Source organism: Gallus gallus, chromosome Z (assembly GCF_016699485.2).
Source record: "Gallus gallus isolate bGalGal1 chromosome Z, bGalGal1.mat.broiler.GRCg7b, whole genome shotgun sequence".
In the NCBI taxonomy this organism is placed as follows: Eukaryota; Metazoa; Chordata; class Aves; order Galliformes; family Phasianidae; genus Gallus; species Gallus gallus.
Window position 1 is genome coordinate 21,157,784 of NC_052572.1, and position 22,364 is coordinate 21,180,147.

Consider the following 22,364-nt stretch of genomic DNA (forward strand, 5'->3'; position numbering starts at 1 on the left):
GCCCGCGCTGCGCTTACGCACTTCTTCCCTGGTTGCGGCGGCCAGGTCTCGCGGCCGCACCATGGACGTTAACCAGCCCAAGCAGGAGCACCTGCTGGCCCTGAAAGGTACGGGTGTCTCAGTGCTGGCCGGGCCCTCAGTGGGGAGCCGCCAAGCCTGGGCTCCAGGGGCCGCCCTCGCCCGGCGGGTCGGGCCTGGCGCGAGTCCCGCGCCCAATACCCGGGCGTGGCAAGGGCCGAGCTGCTTCCCCCCGTGTCACAGGGGGGCTGAGGAAGGACGGGGCGCGCTTCGTGGCCGCGTCTCGCTGCGGGGAGCGGGCGGGCGGAGGAGGCGGCTGCCGCCGGGCCTGGCGGGTTGCTACGGGCTCTTCGCTGTATTTGCGGTTTGCAGACAGGCTTCAGCAGTTCCAACTTTTTTTTTTTTTTCTTCTCTAATTGTTTCAGTATTTTCTTTCTAGTTCCCTGATTATTGTTTTCTTCTTTTAATGGCTTTTGCCCTCAGTGAACAGCTCCTGGCTTGCATTCTTGATTCAGGAAGCACGGGTATTGAGAGAAAAAACTGGTAGTTCTCGTGAGCTCACGGAGCTAGAGCTGGTAGTAACAAAAACAATCGATAGATTTCTCTAAAGGAGCTGGTTGTGAGAAGGCACTCTCACACAGGCACTTGGTTACCATCAAGTTAAGAACTGAAGCACTGAAAAGCCTGAATCTAACTGCCCCTTATTGCAGTCAGCAGAAGTATCCATCTAATTTCTCTTGAGCAGTGCTTGCTGAAAATAAGTATTGCTATTAAGATGGAGTTATTTATATAACCTCAGTTACATATGAGTATACATGAGTATATAACCTCAGTTACATGTGTAGTTTAAGTGAGTGAGATGGCTCAGTTATCTAAAGCAGTGCAGGTGCATAGATGGTGTTAGACTCCATCTTCTGTTGGTTTAATTGCTTCACGGTGTTTTTTGAGATGATTTTCAGTATCTCATAGTAAAATTTATTAACCATAATTCAGAGATGAGCAACCACTTTTTCATAGATGTGCACAGACAACATATAAGCCAAAATGTAAGAACATGAAATACTGTCAGCTGCTGCTGCCAGAACATTTTGTTAGTGATTTATATACAGAGGAACAAGTTGTATGGCATGCCAGTCTGCTTTTGTGAGAAATTAGTAGGATCCTTGAGCTTGTATTGAATTTGATACAGTGTCTAGGCTGTATATTTTGCAAATAGAAGTCAGAAGGATATCTGAATATCTTTGCATTTTCCCTATTTTATACAAAATATTGACAACGACATGATAAAGCAATTTGAAATTTTATTGACTCTAACATTACTGTGTATTGCTGATGTCTGATGGAGAACCTGAAATGATTGCAAATGATTGCAGAGAGGGGAAGCTTAAGTGAGACTGTATGTTATAATGTGTTTTGTGTTATGTCTCATAGTCCTGTTTGCAGGTTGTTGTTTGTTTGTTTTTTTCTCTACAATTAATTTGGTCTTTAAATGAAAGAAAGAAGTTAGCGATATTTTTAGAGTATAAAATCTGTAAGGACTTATTGTGTCTGAAAGAATGGCTGTATGTATTCCTTGGAAGCTATGAGGGTAAGAACTGAACATCTATGAACATGATATCAACTGGGAAAAAAAGCAGACCTTAGTCTGGTTGGACAGTTCCCTTTTAATGTCAACTTTAAAAACTGCTACATCTGTTAGTACTACTTCAGAAGGGTTTATGTAATGCACAGTATATTCTGTAGTTAATTCATATGCCGTGGCTTAGTTTGTTGAAATTTTTGAGAGAAATACTTTAAAAACAAATATTTGATAGGTGAAATAGACAATGGTAGTGATGTGTCTTATTAAAGATGATATTTTTCTACATTATTTTACTTCATGTTTTGATAATACACTTGTTCATAAAGTCATGCATGTACAGAATCCTTGGAAAAAGAGAATTACGCTTGCCTTAATATGTAAAAATTAACATCTGAGGACTTCTCAGTTATCCTTAATATTCATCACAAAAATGTAACAAGACTGACAGGTGGATTGCAAGCATGGAAAGGTTCCAGTACAAAAGTTCCTTCTTGAGGAAGGACAGTGTCTACCAAACTGCATTCTTGTGGGTAACGTTCAGTGTACTGAACTTATGCTGGTGGTGATGGAACACAGTTGTAGTCAGCTTGAGTAAAGTAGAAAAGTTAATGTACGTGTCTGGCTTGTTTTCACCACGTGTTGCTTTTTTACAAAATATCCTAGCAATGTTTTTCTTAATTTGGTAGTGTCTTATTTTTTCATAATACTTCTGCTTTAGGTCCTGTTTCCCACTGATCTTTGCAGCATGGGGCAAGGAAATTCTTGTAAATAAGATGTTTCAGTCTAGACTTATGAATCCTCATCAAGAGACTGTTCTTGTAAGTAAGAATAACTGGATTTCTACTGCACAAGCATGGAAATGGTCTTACATTATCGACCACATCAGAGAGATCTGACAGAACTGCAGAAGTTTGCAGAAGCAGCAGTAAAGGAGTTTCCCATTCGTCAGTTACCAAGATTCACACCCTGGTTTCCAAATGATTTGTGCAGACTTCCGCTCAAACCAAAAAAGCAACCACCTGTTATTTCTTCTGAAGAAGCAGAAGAACTGAAACAACTTTCTACACCTTCAGAATATATTGTAGGATCTCCTAATTATGACTGCACAAAAAATCTGCTTGAATTTCAGTCTGATGTGAATCACGGGCAGACTTTAATCCACACACAAAATGGCCACAGGCAAATTAACTTGGAGAATCAAGGAGAACCACCATCTAATGGAAAACAGAAATTGAAAAGGTCTTGGAGTGTCTCTCTCTGTAGCCCTAAGCTTAAAGAAAAGATTCTTCCTCTATCTCAAGAACTTCAAAACAATTTGGAAAGACTTAAATTGCATGCATTTTATAGAGCAAAGTGGACAATTGAGCGGTCTAATTCTAATAACCAGAACTTGGAGGACATCTGGATAAAATTGAATAGACTCATCAAGCAGAACGAATTGCCATCTTGCAATGCTACTATCCAAAGATCTTTGGGGCAGATATGGATTTTCTGTGATATACTATACTGTGAATACGTTAGAAATATTCTTAGGGAAAAGCTAAGCCTTACTGATAAAATGAATTTGCACGTACATAAATTTGGAATTATATTTAGTTTATAATTGTAAGATAGTTTTGTAACAATATTGTTGTCTGAAGTAGTTTTTAGGTAGCTTAGTTTTTAAAGAGCTTAAAATATACAAACTTCAGAACAGCTGATGAATTAATGAGGGTAAAATGACTTCATTAGTACAGTTTTCAAGCTGTAGTAATGTATTTAAGTTTGTTTTGTTGGGAAGATCATGAATGGGTTAATGAAGATTAGTATATTTGTTTGATTTAGTACAGTATTCTGTAAAACAAACAAACAAAAACACAACAAAAAAATAACTTCTGTACTTAGTTTCTCCAGAAAATTCCCTTTGGAATTTTGCTTGTTTTTCTTCATATGATAATATTTGAATAATAATATTTTATTGTAGGCATTGCATACCTCTTTGTAGTTTAAAACTAAAGCTATCACTCAATTTGGAACATTGACATCTATTTTTAAACTTCGACTGAAGGCTGAATGTTCTGTATTATAATTTGGTGCATCTATGAGATTTAATATTACTGCTTAGCAAAACTGATATGACATGCTAACTGAAGTAACTAGCAGTGACTATTGTAAAGCTTATATAGCTAATTTACATCAATGAAATTACTTCTCTGATCTTAAAGATAATGGTAATGAAGTTTCTTTGTGCTGTCAGAATTTTTAGAGATACAGTGGAGTAAGATGCAGAATGTTTTATTATGTTTATATATAGAATCTGAGAAGAAAAGCAAGAGATAATCTGTAATCCTACAAGGACAGAGTACTTTAGTAGTCCCATTAAATACAATAATCTACATATCTTAATTTGTGCGTTTTGACTTTACTCCGTGGCGTATATTTTAAATTTTATTACTGTTATCTTATTTTAAACTTGAGCTATAACTCTTCCATTATAAGTAGTCGGTTCTAGTTATATAAGCTTATTGTAGATTTGAAGACCATTAGGTAACTGTCTGTAATACAACCCCACTGTATTCTTTAAATATACTTAAGACTTAACTAAGAAAACATTACTTGGTGGTAGAAAGGCTTTGCAGAGACATCATGACAAATGAGAGTGCTAGGCACTCACCAAGTGCCTGCCTGAGTCATAATCAGCAAGTGCCGGTTTCTGTGTCTGGAGTGTACAGACTTGCAGATGAGAGGCTGCAGAGCAGCCCCCAAAGAAAGAGATCTTGCTTTGTGGATGATGGCAAGTTAAACCATGAGGCAGCAGTGTGGCCTGTCAGCCAAAAGTACCATCCGTGCCCTGGGGTGCAGCCAGCCCAGCACTGCTAGTGGGTGAGGGAGGGGTTGCTCCCTTTTGCTCTGCACTGTGCAGCCTCACCTTCAGCACTGTGTGTGATTTTTGCGCCACAGTACAGGGAGGACTTACACCTATTAGAGAGTGTCCATGGCGGGCTATGAAGATGGTAAAGGGTCTGGAGGGCAAGGTGTATGAGGAGTAGCTGAGGCTCCTCGGTATGCTCAGTGCAGCGCAGAGGAGCTGAAGGGAGGCCTGATGGCGGCTGCAGCTCCTCACAGGGAATGGAGCGGCAGCGCTGAGCTCTGCTTTGTGTGACAGCGACAGACCCGAGGGAACGGCATGGAGCTGCGCCAGGGGAGGGGCAGCTGGGGGGTGGAGACAGGGTCTGCACCAGAGGGCAGCGGGCACTTAGCAGGCTGCTCAGGGCAGTGGTCATGGCAACAGTCTTGCTCAGGGACCATCTGGCCAATGCTCTCAGACTCAGGGTTTGAATTTTGGATGTCCCTGTGTGGAGCTGGGGGCTGGACCCTGTGACTCTTGTTGATCCTTTCCAATTTAATATTCTACAGTCTTCCTAAACTTGGAACAGAGATCATTGCCACTATTCAGTTACAGTTGTCAGGTTTCCACTGCTTTCTCTTAGCTGGTTCATGACCAATGATACTCACTGTGCTACTTGGGTACACCACAGCTGGAGAACTGAACAGTAGTAAGTGAATGCAGCATTTAGTTTTTCTATAGAATTTATCATTTTGGGTTGGACCCATGTAGAAGTGAAGTAAAAAATTCTATTTTGAGCTATCTAGAACTGCTTTGTTCATATGCACATGTAATTAAATACCTTTTTTCAGTTCCTATGTTGAATCCGCTTCTCCACTTACTCTGTTTTGTGTGTTTTGACACTTTTTGTTTACCTCATGGTACAAAGAAAGCCTTCAGAGGTCATATTTTTCATCTTTATAGACACACACGTAAGAGAATGTATTAAGGTTTTTGTTGTTGTTGTTTTAAATTTGAAAACTAAGATTTGTTCATGTAAATATTAGCTTGTATAGGTTCGCTGTATGATTGAATAAGTTACTGTGAACAAGCCCAGCCCACTGCTATGTGAAAACAGTTGAATATTTTTATACAGTTGGAAGTAGTGAATGCTGAGACATCCTGTAGGAAGTACAATAAAGGTGAAATTGTAATACATGTTTCAGTGCAAGGTTGTTGTTTAACATCTTGTACTCAAGAGAAATGTCATAATTTTTTATAAAATAATGTGGTTTTATGTTTCGGAAGTTCAGAAGAAAAAGGAATCTGTGCATTTTACATATTCAGATCAACATTTGAAATTGCAAATGCCAAACTTAAGTTCTACGTGGATGCATTCATGTGTAGCAATATGCAAGATGGGGGCACTGATTTGTATTAGTAGGGAAGAATTTTTTAACTTCAGAAATCTTAAATATGTAGTGCAAATGAAAATCATGTGATCTTGAGTATTCTGAGTTAAAGTCAAGTTAGAATTGCAGAATGATTTGGATTGGAAGGAATCTTAAATATCACTTAGTTCCAGTCCTCCTGCCTTGAATAGGAAAACCTCCCACCAGATCAAGCTGCCTGGGAACCCATTCAGCCTACACTGAACACCTCCAGAAATAAGCAGCCTATGCAAAGGCTTCACCACCCTCTGATTGAAGAATTTCTTCAGAATACATAATCTGAATCTGCCCTCTTTTAGTTTGAAACCATTGCACAGTTTATCACTGTATTCCCTAATGGAGTTCCTCTCCACCTCAGCTCTCTCATTCTATCTTCGTAGAAGAAATAGCCATTGAAAATACAACCTTCTTCAAGTAGAGGTTTTTTTTTTTTTTTTTTTAATAAGAAGATCTTGATGATTCTGATTTTGTTGGTATTGATAAAAGAGATTTTATAGGAGGATTCCTGAGGGTTTTTTTGTTTGTTTGTTTTTTGATACTTTTGCAATTGTATTAACAATCTTGTTTCCTTACTTGTATCTGTACCATATGCATATTGTCAAGATGAGGATGTAAATTGTGATGTGTCCTGTTATTTATGGCTGCTAAGATCCAGATAAGTCATTGTGTTCCTTTCTATGGTACCTTGAGTCACAGAACAGGCATCTAAGCAGACTTAGAATGGTTACACAGAATGAAACTGGTACGCTCCTCAAGTCCACAGAGCACACAGTACAACATTTTAACAGATTAGACAGATTCAAATTTAAGATAGAAAATGATGGATATTATTGTGCCAGAGAAATAAAGCAAGAGGGACCAATTGCACCACCTGTATGCTTGGATTAGAGTAGCAGGGAATTTATTCTATTGAAAATGACCAGATGAGCTAAAAAGACCTTGACATCATTTGAGCTGAGATTTGGTAGTGTTTTGTTTTTGTTTTATGGGGAGAGTGCAAGACAGAACTGTGCTTAAAACAAACAAACTTGTTCCATTGACCTATGGTTTTATTTTCTGCTTTTACAGTGATGAGGTTAACAAAACCTACCTTATTCACTAATATTCCAGTGACTTGTGAAGAAAGAGATTTGCCAGGTATGTTTCATCTACTAACTGATTATTGTGCACCTATTGCTAGGTTTAAGCAATGCATCTAACTGTATGAGTTTCAATAGGGCCGAGTGTCGAGTCCTGCATTTTGGTCACAACCCCAGGCAGCCCTACAGGCTTGGGTAAGAGTGGCTGGAAAGCTGCCTGATGGAAAGGGACCTTGGTGTACTGATGGACAGTCGGCTGAATATGAGCCGGCAGTGTGCCCAGGTGCCAAGAAGGTCAACGGCATACTGGCTTGTGTCAGAAATGGTGTGGTAAGCAGGACTGGGGAAGTAATCCTGCCCCTGTACTCGGCACTGGTGAGGCCTCACCTCGAGTACTGTGTTCAGTTTTGGGCACCTCAATACAGAAAGGACATTGAGGTGCTGGAGCAGGTCCAAAGAAGGGCAACAAAGCTTGTGAAGAGCTTAGAGAATATGCCCTATGGGGAGTGACTGAAGGAACTGGGGCTGTTTAGTCTGGAGGAGAGGAGGCTGAGGGGAGACCTTATTGCTCTCTTCCAATATCTGAAAGGTGCTTACAGCAAGAGCAGGGTTGGTCTCTTCCCACTGGTGACAGGTGACAGGATGAGGGGAAATGGCCTCACGTTGTGCCAGGGGAGGTTTAGGTTGGATATCGGGAAGCACTTCTTCACAGAAAGGGTTGTTAAGCACTGGAATAGGCTCCCCAGGGAGGTGGTTGGGTCACCATCCCTGAATGTGTTTAAAAACCGTTTGGATGTGGTGCTCATGGACATGATTTAGCGGAGGGTTGTTAGAGTTAGGGTAGTTTGGTTATGTTGTGGTTGGACTTGATGATTTTTAAGGTCTTTTCCAACCCGAGCGATTCTATGATTCTATAATTCTATGATCCAAGATTCAGATTTGAAAATAATTTTTCTGGCCTTCTGTAGAAAGTAATTTGAAATGCCACTATATTGTGTTTGGTATTAGCTACAGGAAAATGCCAACATGCACTATGTAACTCTTTGCCTACAGCCTTGAAATCTTAGTGGTTATATTGCAAACATACGAACTTGAAGTCAGATCACTTAAGACACTATCTCTATAGTTGTTACTGTGAGGTAGGGAGCATGCAGTTATTTTAATTGGGAAAGCATCTCTACCAGAGATAAGCATGTAATTGTAGAAAGCTAAAGGTTGGTATTAATATTTTATTTATCTGGAGAAAATACCCCACTAATTATAATCAACATATTACTGTGGAAACTGACTTTGCAGAATCTTAGGTTTTCAAGTGTATTATACCTGGTGTATGGAGAGTCACGTATTGTAAATTCCTAGATTGTCCCTCAATAGTAGTTGAAACTTAGAAGTATAAGAAAAAGGGAAAGATCCAATAAAAGAAACCTGCGCTGAAATGCAAGGCAGTCAGGGGAGAAGGTCAGTGGGGCTCATCAACTGTGTTATGTGGTGTGCTCAGTTTAGACAGAACTTACCTTAATGTTTAATTATAATTTGAGAACGCCTTTGAGACTGTGCTGTTCAGCATAGTTGTAAAAGCCTTAACTTACAAACAAGCATATATACATGTGTTTTGTCCATAAACAAGTTGGTTGTAAAATAAGTATGTTTAGCATAAATTGGAAAAAAAAAGAAAAAGAAAAAGTGTCATATCTTAAATGCTGTCAAAGATTTTGACTTGGCTAGTACTGAGATGTATGCAATTTGATGTTCTACAGGTAATCTATTTAACCAGCTCATGAAAGATGATCCTTCTACTGTAAAAGGAGCAGAAGCTTTGATGCTAGGAGAAATGCTGACTTTGCCTCAAAATTTTGGGTAAGATTGAATTGTTGTAATGTGTAGAGTATAAGTTCTAGGATTCATTTAACAGTAATGTATTTCTTACTTGCCTTTCTTATTGAATATAGTTTTTATGCAATAAAATATTCAATCAATTTAAAACCATTCTGTGACTTGCTTTTGAATGTGATGTAACTTATAAATGTATACTGACTTATGTTGTCTGTAGCCTGATTGAATGTATCAGGAACAGAAAGTTAAAAGAAATTTGGGTGAAGTTCTGGTGGAAAATACTGCTATAAACCACAGCTTATACTGATAGATTTTATTGCGATGATTTCTGTGTGTCATAGTTTTGTCTATTATTTTGTGTGTAGTATTGTCTTTGTATTTTTATCCTGTAAAAACTTTTGATTTTCTTGTTTTCTTTTGAAATTTGCTCTTAGAAGGATGACATTTAGAAGAATGGGTGTGAAATTGCCAACATATTCTAAGGTTTGATTTGGCAGCCTCCCTAGCTATTCTTAAATTTGAATCCCATAAATAATTCAGTTTCGTTCTGGATACTAGTAAAGTATAAAAATTAACCACAGCAAATGGATTTCCCCCAGTCAGCCTGTTGATTGTTGCAGTATAGTTTAAGCACTGTATTGCTTCACACTGGACTTAGTACAACACGTGTAAGCCTCTCATAGGACTTTCACAAACTACATCTTTCTAGCATTTTAAGGACTGGAGCTAGTAATTAAAGTTGGTGAGGCTACTGATCAGCTTAAAATAAATATATTAAAAATGGAATTTTGTGAAATGTTTTTTTTTGTTATTGTTGTTGCTAAACATATATGTATATTTTTTAAATACAGAAATATATTTCTGGGAGAAACATTTTCCAGTTACATTAGTGTACATAATGATAGTAATCAAGTTGTCAAGGACATACTGGTGAAGGTATGTGAAATCTATATACTGGATTTGTTAAAAACAAACAAAAGATCTTGATTGTTTTCTTACAATATCAGTGCATTTAGCATGTTTTATACACAGACTGTCACTTTTTTCTGATCCGGGAAATTTTCCTTGCAACTGGAAACAGAAATAAATGAAAATGGAAGTGGAGAAAAGAAATATTTAAATATTTAAAATTAAAAAAATGAGATTGTATTAAAAAGTGGATAATTTGTAAAGCCTTTCTGGAGAATTGGTGGCAAAACTTCCAAAGCAAAAAAAATGTGTATTCTTTTATTTGCACTTTCAATTATATAACCAAGTCTCTTCATAGCATGTATTTACTTGTGTTGTGCTTATATTTCAAATGAGTTATTTTGTGGTGCATCATATTTTGCATTTCTTGTTAAACAGAGAATTCTATGAGAACAGAAGTTTTAGAAGTTCATGGAACTCATAGTAAATGGGGATTTTATAAGCTACATATTAAAGGATTGGATTTGTCAAAGACAATTTCTAAAATACATAGAAGCAACTTATCTTGCAATAAGCAGTTGTACTTTATGTATAAAAATGTGCAGGATACAAAACCCTTAGATACTTCTCAGCCTAAGTTGTTTTTCTGTAGGTTGCCCTAAGCAGCTGCAATGTTACCTGATGCTTTGTTTTTCTGTTCTTAGGCTGATCTTCAGACAAGTTCTCAGCGCTTGAACCTTTCAGCTTCTACTGCTGCAGTGGCAGAACTTAAACCTGACTGCTGTATTGATGATGTGATTCATCACGAAGTGAAGGAAATAGGAACGCACATGTAAGGTTTTGAATCTTCAGGCTTAGTGTTTTTGTCTGATTTTATTGATTTATTTTTAGCACTGCAGAGCTATAACAAACTGTGAAACTGCAGCACATGCCTGATATCCCGTTCCGTCTTTTCTATAGTACAAAATTTAATTATTATTTTTTTAAATATTTCTTTTAGCTTAGTTTGTGCAGTAAGTTATACTACGCAAGCAGGAGAGAAGATGTATTTCAGAAAGTTCTTCAAATTTCAGGTACAGTACAAAGCATTCTACTCTATTTGTAAGAAGTGAGTAAACAGTTTATGCTTCAAAAGTACTTACACGCTATTATGTATTTGACACTTGAATTGATAGAAGCTATTGCTTCAAACTGCATGAACTGATGGTTTATAATTACTGCGCAGGTAAAGATTTCAGAAGTAATAGATACTATTTTTTTTCACTGATTGCTAAAGAAAAATCAATTTCAAATCTGTTTATAGCAGCCAATTTTATGATTTTTTTGGAACGGATCAATTATTGTTTAGTCTGACACATCTAACTTGTGAATTTAAATTGTAAAAATCTCATTTTCCTCTCAGCGCTTTTAACCTTCTTAAACTGAAACAGAGGTTTTTTTTTTTTTTTTTTTTTTGTAAAGGAAGCTACGAAAAGAATTCTAGTTTGTTGTATTTTACTAATATCATAAGAATTAATTGATAACGTTGAAAGTCTTTATTCCACCACACAGGTACCAAAACTTGATTAGAATAACTTATGAAAGCAGGAAATTACTATCATCTGGGCTGGTTTTGACAGGAAAGTGTATTTTAGCTGTGTATTTAGTGAGTGTTGATTTCCTGTGGAATATACTAAGACTTGGATAATTGTGGGATAACAAAGGAGTATTGGGTGACGTGTAATATGTTTTTGGCTATTCTTATAGAGGTTCTGGCAATAGATGAGCCAGACCCACGGCTTATCATTTAGGCCCATGTCTTCTCCAGATAGCACCTGATACTATTTTACTCTTTTAGCCCTGTACTCAATCTGATTACTGCAGACAAAATTACTTTGTTCTTTAGAAGGCTAGATGGCCACGTGGTACAGACGAAGAATATCAGAGTGTGCTATTAGTACCTGAGGGCCTTCCATATGTGTAGGGGAATAAATGTTCCCAGCAAGACAATTTAAACTTGTTTCCTTACAAGTATAATATGGTATTTCTTTCAGTTTTATCCGTGTATTTCCATTTTGTAACTATTAACTGCTTGGGGTTGAAGATACTGGTTTTATGTGCAACACTTAAAAAATATCGCTTTATTGTCTCCTTTTATGTCATCAATTTTTTCTCTGTTGATTTTTGAGATTTAAAATGTCTGGTGTCTATTTTTTTTCCAATTCATAGTAATATTAACAATTGTATTTTCGGGAAGGAAGTCAAGGCTAGTAATGGTTCATTGCTTAAGAAAATCAGATGTGTAGTTCTTTCATTTATTTTTAGAGAAATCCTCAGCAACTTTTGTTTGGTGCTAAATGCTCAAGAGCTAGTTAGATTATTCTTGTTTCCTCTTGAAAGCAAGTGGAGACCACTTCAGGATGCAAGGCGTATGTAATGTTATTTTTAAGACAAAATCTGCTCACTATATCATATTTGTCTCATTTCATAAGAGGATGTTGCAGAAGTATTTGTTACCAATCTGAGAAGACTACTCAGGAAGTAAGAAAGCAATTGGGCCAGTAAATAACTAGCAGCTATCATATAGAAAAAAAAAATCAGTTTTTAGCTGATACTATTGTGTGTTCCTTTATGCACCTGTTCTGCTTAAGGTAAAAAGTAGGAAAAAATTCCAATAATACCACTTCAGTGAAGATTTAGCACTTATAAACAGTTTATACTAAAGATGTCTGAGAAACCAATTGTCAACCTGTCTTTTTTCCATTTCACTCAGGTGCTCAAACCACTAGATGTGAAAACCAAATTCTACAATGCGGAGGTAAATGTGAGCTATTTGTATTTAGGTTTGTTTTGGTTTACTGTTTATTACTTCATATTAGGTAGTTAGATTAAATTCAGAGAGCTTCTTAATGACCAAATTTATTTGCTGATGAGTGTATATAATGTAAATTAAAAATAGATAGACTCATGATGGAAAGGAAAGAAATGGCATATGTAAAGCAAGCATGTCAAGACTTTGATATAATTGACTGAAAATTTTTCATGTTTTCTGCTACCCAGATTCTGCATTTATGGATAGTATTTTTAGGTTGATAGACTACTTACAGTAAGAAGAGATTAATTGTATGAAAAACAGATAATAGCTTACCACAATGGGAAAAATAATTTTTTCTCCAATGTAAATATAACCCCTCCATTAAATAACTTAATTTTCAGGTTTGTATCAGTTATGCATGGCACTTTAAAACCTCATAACTGCAAATATTTATTTGGATGTACTTAAGTATCTCTTTACTGTTAGAATTCTAATTGAAGGTAGCACTGATAGCAGAAACTTGCACAAATTAAATAGATCATTCTTTTCAACTGTAGGCTTTCCCTATATATATATATGTACTGTATAGATCTGTTACAGGATGTAAACTTCTCTGTATCCCATTAGAAGTAGTTGATACTGATAATGAGCAAGTCCATCATATTCTGTATTGTTTGTACAAAGTTCAGTTCTTGCAAAGAGCTTCCGTTATGAGCAATAACTTATGCCATAACCTCTGAAACATGGTTGACTGTTACTCTGACAGTCATTTGGTTCAACATCTTTACTAGTAGTCTTAAATACTTCAGTTGAAATGGTTTAAATGAGAGTGAAATCACAGAAAATTCTTTGCAGTGAAGAATAAATGAAAGAAAAAGAGACATGTGACAATTGACAATAATTTGTGTTACGTTGAAAACATTTTGCTATCCTGTTTGTTCTTAATAGAGCAGATACATGCTACGAATTTGCAGTAGAAAAGCAGAGTGTCTCAAAACCTATTGTCTTAGCTATTTATTATATATGGGATTCATCATGCGATATGTCTATGCAGTTGCAAAAGATATATTTCTGATAAAATCAACAGAGAAAACATGAAAAATGACATCATAATTTTTGGTCTACAGATGAAGATTTTGGGTGCAAACATCAGCCATGTTCAGAGTTGCACAGGAGATTCCCCAAGATTTTCTCTGTTGTATATGAACAGCATGTAGATTATAAGCCATTTAATATAGCATGTGTGACTTATTTAGAGGGAGTATAGTTCAAAGAATTTAAATGTCATAGTAGAAAGGAATGAAAGGGAATATTTTCTTAAAAATACCTGGCTGTGTCTAGCCTTCAGTTATTAGGTTGATTAAGAGAGATACCTGAGAGGATCTGAATATGTGTGTGTACTATTAGCTGAGTGTTTCATAGATCTAGCACAGATTCCAGAAATGGGGAATATCTTCGGAGTTACGTAAATAAAATAAATCTTCATTTTCTACATGGATCACATTATTTCAAGTAGACAATACGTGGTGGGGTAAAGGGGGACAAATGTCTTAAAACTTATTGTCTGTCTACTTTATATGTAAATTTTGGTTTGTGCTGAAAGAATTCTTAATTTTGGGCAGACTTTTAACACATCATGACTATTCTTCTCTTGATTTCCCCCCTCCCCCCCCTTGTTTTTAATCCACGAAGGTTTGAAAAGGCTGCTTTGTTGCCTTTTGTTCTTTCTGTGTGGGTATTTATACTAAAGTAATGAAGTAGTACAGTATTCATATGATTGATTAAAACTTTAAAAAAAAGACATTGTGGATAATATTAACTGAAGGATTTTCATTTACTTAGCAAACTGATAGTAATTTCACTTCCGAAAGGACATTAAGTTCTGCTATGTGATGTAATAGTAAAAGATAGATAAATAAAATAAGAAAGAAAGAAGGAAAAAGCTGGGTAAACGCTGTGTGTGGTACTACTTTGCTATCAGAAGCACCAATGCTTACATTCTGAATTTTAAGAAATACTTCTCCTTGAGAGTAGAGGAAGATAAGTGTCATTGCTGAATGACTAGAGGTATTTAAAAGTTAAGTAACCAGTTGAAATGTTAATGTTACTGATGAGATGCAATCAATTTGTAAAATTTATCACTATAATTATGAATTACAATTTCTAGTTTTATTTCATCTCTGTAAGACAAGGGATAACACTGAACTTAATCTTCTTGCATGTTGCTCATGTTGCAGTAACACCGAAATCACGGTGGTCACTGAAATTCGTGCATAAAATGCATGTCCTGTCACCTGAGCCTGCTGCAATCCTGTGATTGAATTACCTGACTCAGTCTTTAGAAAGTCGCTCACTGGCTTTTTTTGTGCCTCAGAAAGGATCTGGAAGAGGTTCTGTTCCTGCAAACATTCTTAGGGAGGCAAACATACACACTTAAGAAAATAAAGTTTTCAATTGAAGTATTTTGGTTTTTTTTTTTCATGGAGATTATCCCCTCAAGAAGATTTTTTTCCCATTTAAATTATGCCAAATTTTGTTGCAAGCTGTAGTATTGCATCTTTACTAGAACATTTTAAAACCTGCTTTTTATTTTTGAGACATTAAATATATGGATACTTCAGATTATCAATGAAGTGACAAGGACTGTTTTTCCATTTCATACGCAACTCACTGCATGGATTTAAATTAAAGACTTATTTTAAAATTGCTCCAAAACTGCTTTATATATATATATATATATGTATATATAATTAATTTATTCTACCATGCCTTACATGTGGCTTGCATGCCTTAGGCTCTGTTTTGTATTGGTTGTGCAGCAGTTAGTAAGATCTGAAGCAAAGCTAGTAAACTATGTAACAATACTAGCTACCACTTAATAGAAACGTATTTGTCATCTTTGTTTGCATCCATTTTAATTTACATTTCTGTCTTACTAATGCTCTTGTGTTTAGATGGTGCAAAAAAATGCAGAAATGCATTTTGTTTGAAAGTTAGCCTCCTTTTTCTTTAACATTTAACCCTAATTTCTCTAATGTGTTCTTTTTTATTTTCCCATTAGAGTGACCTCAGTTCTGTGGTAATTTTTATTTTTTTTTATAAATCTGTATGCTTTTTTAATTGTCTGCCTGTCTCTGTGCTTGTTGTTGACACTTCAAAAACATAATGGAAAAGCAATGTTTGTTCTGCATATCATAAACTGACGTTTTGCCATCTGTCCTGCATACGTGCGGCTAATCATTTACATGGTTAGCTCTTTCTTTAATACCCATTGTTGAAACTGAAAGTTGGTAATTTCAAATTCTCATGTGTGCTATTCTGTAGGACATATCACAACAATTGGATGAGATAGAAGTTTTCTTTTTAACTGCAAAAGGGGATTCGCTATTGAAAACTGAGAGTTAATCTCCTTTAAAACATCAATAGTTTTGAACCATGGGAGTGTAGATTTAACTAAGGTACTGCTTGTGTAAGCTGTGACAGAACTTTTCCCATCCAGTTAGTGGAGACAGTGGGTTTGAGGAGAGAGCAGCAGCTGGATGTTCTTTCTTTCCTGGGCTGGAGCCTTGCTTTCCAACTTTAACTGCATGTAAGAGTTGATGAGTTAGTATAGTACTTCTGCAGTCTGATTTCACTTCAAGGTGCGGGTTGTACTAAAGCAAGCTGCATTCTGGTGAACTACTTCAAGGGTTTTTTTTATTTTATTTATTTAAAAAACAACAACAACAACTGATATTTAAACAATTACATCTAGGAATAACATAAAGCTAACTTGCTTTTTCATTATGCTGCTTGTTTTTTCTTTCCCCTTTCAAACTAGCTTTTCCAAAATTTCTGCCTATGGTTGCTGCGTTAAAACAACTAAAACTTGGATTAATGGAGATTTTGAGCAATGGATTTATGGGATATAAACAGTATCAATTTAAGCAACAGTCAGGTGGTGGTTGTAATGAATGCCTAGAGCCATGTTTAATTTGGGGGTGTTTCCAACTCCTGGAAGTGCAAGGTCTGTCTGTAGCCTGTTGAGCTTGCAGAGTTTCTATTCCTCTATTTATCTGGTATGGGCATAACATGTTTGTAAGGCACAATGAATTGTTCCATTACCAGTCTGTATTTCTCCTTTTAATAGAGTTTCTTTTGAGAATAATTGAATTCAGACATATTCTGTAACTTACAAATCGGACTTCTCCAGCTTATTTACACTGATTTACAGTAAAATGCAAGCTTTTTTCCATTTCTCCGTGAAACACATCTTTTATCATACCATTTAAGCTTATTGTTACACAGTCTACTGGTAACTGTCTTGTAAATGCAGATTTGGTATTCCCCCTTCCAGCACATACTTATTTTTTTGTAACTGGCACTCTCCAGGTGCTTGTATCTCTGATAGCCTGAGCCTTCAATGGTTATTCTGCCATCAGGTTTTAGAGCTTCAAGGTGGCTTTAATGGTCTGCATTTCCAGAGAAACAGAGGCAAAAAACCCTCTAGTTTCATGGGGTTTTCTTTCTGTATATTCAGTAAACCGTCTGTACCTTTTGTTCTGCACTAGAACATCTTGAGGCATTAGCTTCATTAGTACAGATAGATCCTATAGACATTTTGAAAGCTGAGCACCCACTAAATTGTTAGATGTGTGTAATGCTAGTGACCATTGGCATGATGAAGCTGAGTGAAAGGGGAAGCTATTGTACTTTTTAGTTGACACATAAACGTTTCAGAATAAAAATCTTGGAGCATGTACCTGAGCTGTTATACTTTAGTTCAAGCAAAACATGCATACTTCCTTCAATTGTTTTTATACAGCACTAGTAATCTGGCATGGCATGGCATTAACGTGCACTGTAATTCCTAATTTTTTTAATAATTTGGATTGGAACTTCAGTTGTTACTGAGTTGATGAAAATCTTGGGAAGTGACAATCTGAAGTGTTACAAACAAACAGTAGCTAGAACATACAAAAATTATCCCACATCCATTGTTTGGCAAGATATCTGTTCACTAACACTTTTGCTCCTATTAATGGTAACTGGGATTAAGGTTTTTCTTGCATTAATTACTTTGATTTGCAGGCATGAACTAAACACACATTACTTTTTTTTGTTTGTTTTTTAACAATAGGACTATCCTTTTTAATAGTAGCAATCACATTTTTGTGATCTTGCTATTTATTTATTTTTTTTCCCAGACAGATGAAGTGTTTCTGGAAGCTCAGATTCAGAATATCACTACCTCTCCAATGTTTATGGAGAAGGTTTCTTTAGAGCCATCCATTATGTACAACGTTGCAGAACTGAACACAGTTGACTCAGCAGGGGAAAGGTATGTTGAGACCAAGGAAACATTCTGTTATGATTTCATGAGTTGTAAGCATTATCATCACTGAGTTACCTGTAACTGTAGGAGTGCACTTATTTGCATAATTAAAAAAACAAATTCCTATTATGTATTCAGCTATAAAAGTTGTTAGTTTTCTTTTCATAGAAATTATTTTTTAAAATTTATTTTAAAAAATCCCTATTTTCACCCTCAAATAACAACATGGATGCATTGAAAACATAGTACATTTTCAGAATATCTTTTATAAAATTTAGCACACGTATGGTTCTGAGCTGTCTGTTCATAGATAGAGGACCCTTGTTTCTTTCTAGTAGACACATATCCATTTTCAGTTATTCTAGTTAAAATTTATCCAACCAGCAGTCAAAGTGAATCAGTGGAATTCCTGTACAGAGTCTTAGACCACAGATGTTTGTCATGCTGAAATAAACAACAAATACCAGAAGAGCCGTCTGCTGTGTTCCGTAAAATTATTGTGGACAGAAAAGCTTGTAGAGTGGATGCCAGATTTGGCTGCTTGCAATTTGCAGTTGCTTGGATTTTTTGGAAGAGGTGTACTTGAGTGCTCTGTAGTGGGAGCTAAAGTGAAAATTCCATCTTTTCCCTGTCTGTCAAAGCATTTGGCTGCAGTAAAGTGGAGTGCTGTTCATACAAAGTATTTTTGTCCAGCGTAATGTTTCTTGTCTTCATGTAGTCATGAGCTTGTAAAACTGAGAGAGCCTGGAATTTCCTGGAAAGGAGTCAAATAACAGTTTATATATTTAGAATGACTTAGTGTGAATTGATTTTTTGCATATTGAGACTTAGTGAATACCATGGCTGAAATGCAGTTCTTCATTCATGGATCCTATTCCACTTCGTGACCATTGCCATCTGGAGTCTTAGCCATTAAGAAAATCTTATGAAAGCTGGCAAGAGTGGTAAAGAGAAGATTAAAGAATGAGGAGGTGGGAGAGGTAAAACAAAGGGTTCCTTAAGTTGCTGAGGGGGCAGTGAGTCTTCAAGGTAAAAACTTAAAAGATCTGTGCTTGATAATACAGAAAAGCCTATAGTGAATACAGAAAATGGAAGCATGGCAATTTCTTCTTGGAATTAGTTTGAAATAAACTGGACTTTGATACCAGAATAAGTTCTATACTTCTTGTCAGTTATAATGATGTAGTTCTTTACTTCTCAGCATGAAATCTTTACTCTAAAATATGAATAAGCTGATGATGTTAGATTTATTTGTGATCTGTAGAAGGGATTCTTTTTTTTAAACTTAAACTTTTCTTAAAATGTTCTTCTTTCATACTTACATGCCAGCTTTACCCATGTTCTGAACCCACTGGTTCTCAGCATCTACCTTCCTCCCTTTTCCTGATGCTTAAGATGCTTAAACTGCTATTGGAAAACATAGCTGTAAGAACTTCTGAAAAATAAGAAGATGAAACTGATTTTAATCCATCTTTACTGTTGCCTTTGCCTTCATATTATGTGATGATTCCCTAATGTGTTCATTAAGTAACGTTTCGGTACATTTTGAGCGCAGAACTTAATTTTTTGTTAATACCTTCATTAAGTAACTGTGGGTTTTTTGTTGTTGTTTTGTTTTGTTTTTGTTTTTTGCAAAATGTTCAGTATTTTAATTACACATGAATTAATGTATTCAGTTCTGTAGACTGTTACAAGCAGACTATGTTTCCCTTTGCTGTAAAATCTATCCCCTAAAAAAACAAATAGTGGCTTGGTAGGTGCTTTGGAGGTCTTTATCTATATATGGTCCATAAGTATTTATTTCCTGGTTTATTTCATTCCACAAGTACGTTCTAAGCTCCTTGGATTTTTTGGTGTGAAGAATTGTTTATTTCAAAGTACTAGTCATGCACAGGGAGTCTGAATTATAGCCATTGCTTTTTCTGCTCTCATCTAACTCTCATTCAAATTAATGTGAAAAACAAAGCTATTGGATATTTAAATTTGTTTCAGTACCACTGTTTGCCTCTTCCTATATCAGATACCTGGTTTCTGTATTCATGTGTTTTTGATGTGTATCTGCATCCTGAAGGTAAAAACAAAACAACAACAAAAAAAAAACAAAACTTGTGAAAGAATACAGCTGGTTTTGCATATTGTTTTACCTCTGTATCTTTTAATCTGAATATCTACACAGAATTGAAAGGATAAGTTAGTGTATATGTTTTAAGGTAGATGGAGCATTGCTACCGTTGATTTTTTTAAAAAACAAAACTAAATCTGTATACAATTCTTGACTAATGAGATTAAATCAGCTTTTGAAAATTACCAGCACAATTGTTCAAATGTTGAGATGCCAGATAATAAACAAAGTGGAGTTCTACCTCAGTTATCTCTGGCGCAGCTGAGTCTACTTTCTTCCCATCTAAACATGGTCCTTTAGTTCTACATAAATTTGGGAATTGTTTTCTATTGTGTGCTAATAAAATGTATGCTAGTATTGAATAAATTGCCACGTGCACAGGAAAAATGGCGGGCAAGGGGAAGAAAGGTTGAGTTCTTCTTAAGTCCTCCTAAAAATAACTGTTTAAATGAAGGAATAATGTTTTTTGTTCTAGTGAGTCAACTTTTGGCTCAAGAACTTACTTACAACCTATGGACACACGTCAGTATTTATATTGCCTGAAACCAAAGCAGGAATTTGCAGAGAAAGCTGGCGTAATAAAAGGTGTAACTGTGATTGGTAAACTAGATATCGTATGGAAAACGAATCTAGGTGAGCGAGGAAGACTGCAAACTAGCCAGCTCCAAAGAATGGTAAGTCTTCAAGCATCAGTTTAATTTAGTATGAATTTTAATGCAACTCAATGAGTAGCTGAATAATGACTTGAAAGAAAATTCAAGCTTCTTGCTTTCTGGACCTTGATCCGAATTCATGTGTGTATATATATATTTGGGAAAGTCATTTAATATAAATACTGAGCATATGTTTGGTCTATGAAGTGTGGAAAAAACACTGAGCAGGAGTTTTTGTTTTGATCATGTGAATGACAGTGTATTTTTTGATCTCGTTTTCTTGACTGTTTGTTCTCTGTCACAAAACATGTTTTTCTTTTTTGTCACTACACTGAACAGTGTAACTTAGTGGCTTGTACATGGGTTGCTGGAATCAAGTAGTGTATAGCAAAATGTATCAGAACAAAATGAACCTTCTGGTTGCCATTTGGCAGGAAGCTGAAAAACACTAAAAAAATAACCCCTGTGTGAACAATTGGCATACAAAAAGGAGTCTTCTCCCTAATTCATATTAGCTTCTGTGAGTAATAATTTTTATGTGTGTTGATGGTTTACAGGCTGGTTCGGCCCATTTCTGTGACTAGTGGGACGGAGGGATTTTACAAATCTGTGCCTCCAGAAGGGGGAAACAGGGGACCTCAAAATAATGAAATCAGCGGCAACAGTCTGAGGAGAAACAAATTTACTAAACATGGTATCAGAATGCAAGATAACACACTATAATACAATATAATTAGAATTGAAGCTAATAGATCAAATATAATGAAAGAGTGTCTGAGAACTGAAGGCCTCACCATATGCTGAGGTGAGGCGTGCGGTTGGTTTGAGCAGCAGGGAGGAGAGCCAAAGGAAGAAAGGCACGTCAAGTGACCTTGCCAAGGGTTGTATCTCCTCTCCGACCGCGAAGCCCCCTGGGGTATGGAGTTCTTCTCTTCCAGACAGGTGCCTGGAACTGGAGCATTAACTCTTGAATTCCCAGTGTACTATGTAATGTTATGATGTGGAATACCGATAAACAAAAATCATAAAACCATGACAACGTGTAGCATATGTAATGCTATGTATGTTATTTACAGTTTTGATTCAGGCTATTTTTTCTCGTCAATTTATAAGTTGTTCATGAACTTTGAGGTTGTGATTACTCCTCGTTGGGTCATCTTCTAAGTGCTGTCAGCTTAGTTCATGTCTAGATTCAATTCACCTTCCATCATTTTTCTCCTAATCCACTTAGTAATCCAGCAAGCCTTTGTTTCCCTCACAGGCCCCAAATTTTACCCTTACTGTTCCTTTCTGTCATTATTTTGGTCCAGATCAGGAATGCATTTTTGAAACAATTTCTTGGATCTTCCCTGCTTAAAATAATTTGGTTTGGTTTTGAAGTGGTCTTGTAGTTCACAGACTATGTTTCTTTCTTGCAGGTTTCCAAAGTTCCATTGCTCTACTGATCTGAAATTTCTCTGTTTTGACACTGCTCGCTCTAATGCCCAATTTAATAAGTTTTTTTTAAATGTCATCTGTCTTCAGTCTGTAATGAGCCATATGTAACTAAAAGCTGTTCACAAGCTGTCAAATCACTGACTTACTGTCTGGGCCTCACTAGGAATACCTTTTAATCAAGCTGTAGATGTAGCTTTTAGCACAGCATCATTTTATGAGCAGAATTTGAGCATATGTCTCAGCTACGACTTGTTGGGCAGAATAAAATTTGCTTTATTTTTTCTTTATCATTTTATCATGTGTGGAGATTGAACTTAAAGATAAGAAGTATTAGATTTTCAGTCAGCCCAAGTTTGTAGTAAGTTG

General features: G+C 36.2%; 2 protein-coding genes across 5 annotated transcripts in view; both read left to right on the forward strand.

Annotated features, from left to right (window-relative positions):
• TRAPPC13 (trafficking protein particle complex 13) overlaps positions 1–22,364 on the forward strand; it is a 27,953-nt gene continuing 5,589 nt past the window's right edge. For 2 of the 4 annotated variants that reach the window (XM_015277311.4, NM_001194996.2), the window contains exons 1-10: positions 1–107; positions 6,926–6,994; positions 8,694–8,793; positions 9,621–9,705; positions 10,383–10,510; positions 10,679–10,751; positions 12,431–12,475; positions 15,534–15,551; positions 17,659–17,792; positions 20,384–20,582. In XM_015277311.4, the coding sequence (XP_015132797.1) occupies positions 62–107; positions 6,926–6,994; positions 8,694–8,793; positions 9,621–9,705; positions 10,383–10,510; positions 10,679–10,751; positions 12,431–12,475; positions 15,534–15,551; positions 17,659–17,792; positions 20,384–20,582 (897 nt within the window). In that variant the 5' untranslated portion in view covers positions 1–61. The remainder of the gene's footprint in view (positions 108–6,925; positions 6,995–8,693; positions 8,794–9,620; positions 9,706–10,382; positions 10,511–10,678; positions 10,752–12,430; positions 12,476–15,533; positions 15,552–17,658; positions 17,793–20,383; positions 20,583–22,364) is intronic. The other 2 variants (XM_015277312.4, NM_001006577.3) reach the window with 1 other exon arrangement.
• SHLD3 (shieldin complex subunit 3) lies at positions 2,319–3,985 on the forward strand. The gene has a single exon (XM_040655685.1). It carries the CDS (start codon positions 2,454–2,456, stop codon positions 3,201–3,203), a length of 750 nt encoding a protein of 249 aa, XP_040511619.1. The 5' UTR covers positions 2,319–2,453; the 3' UTR covers positions 3,204–3,985.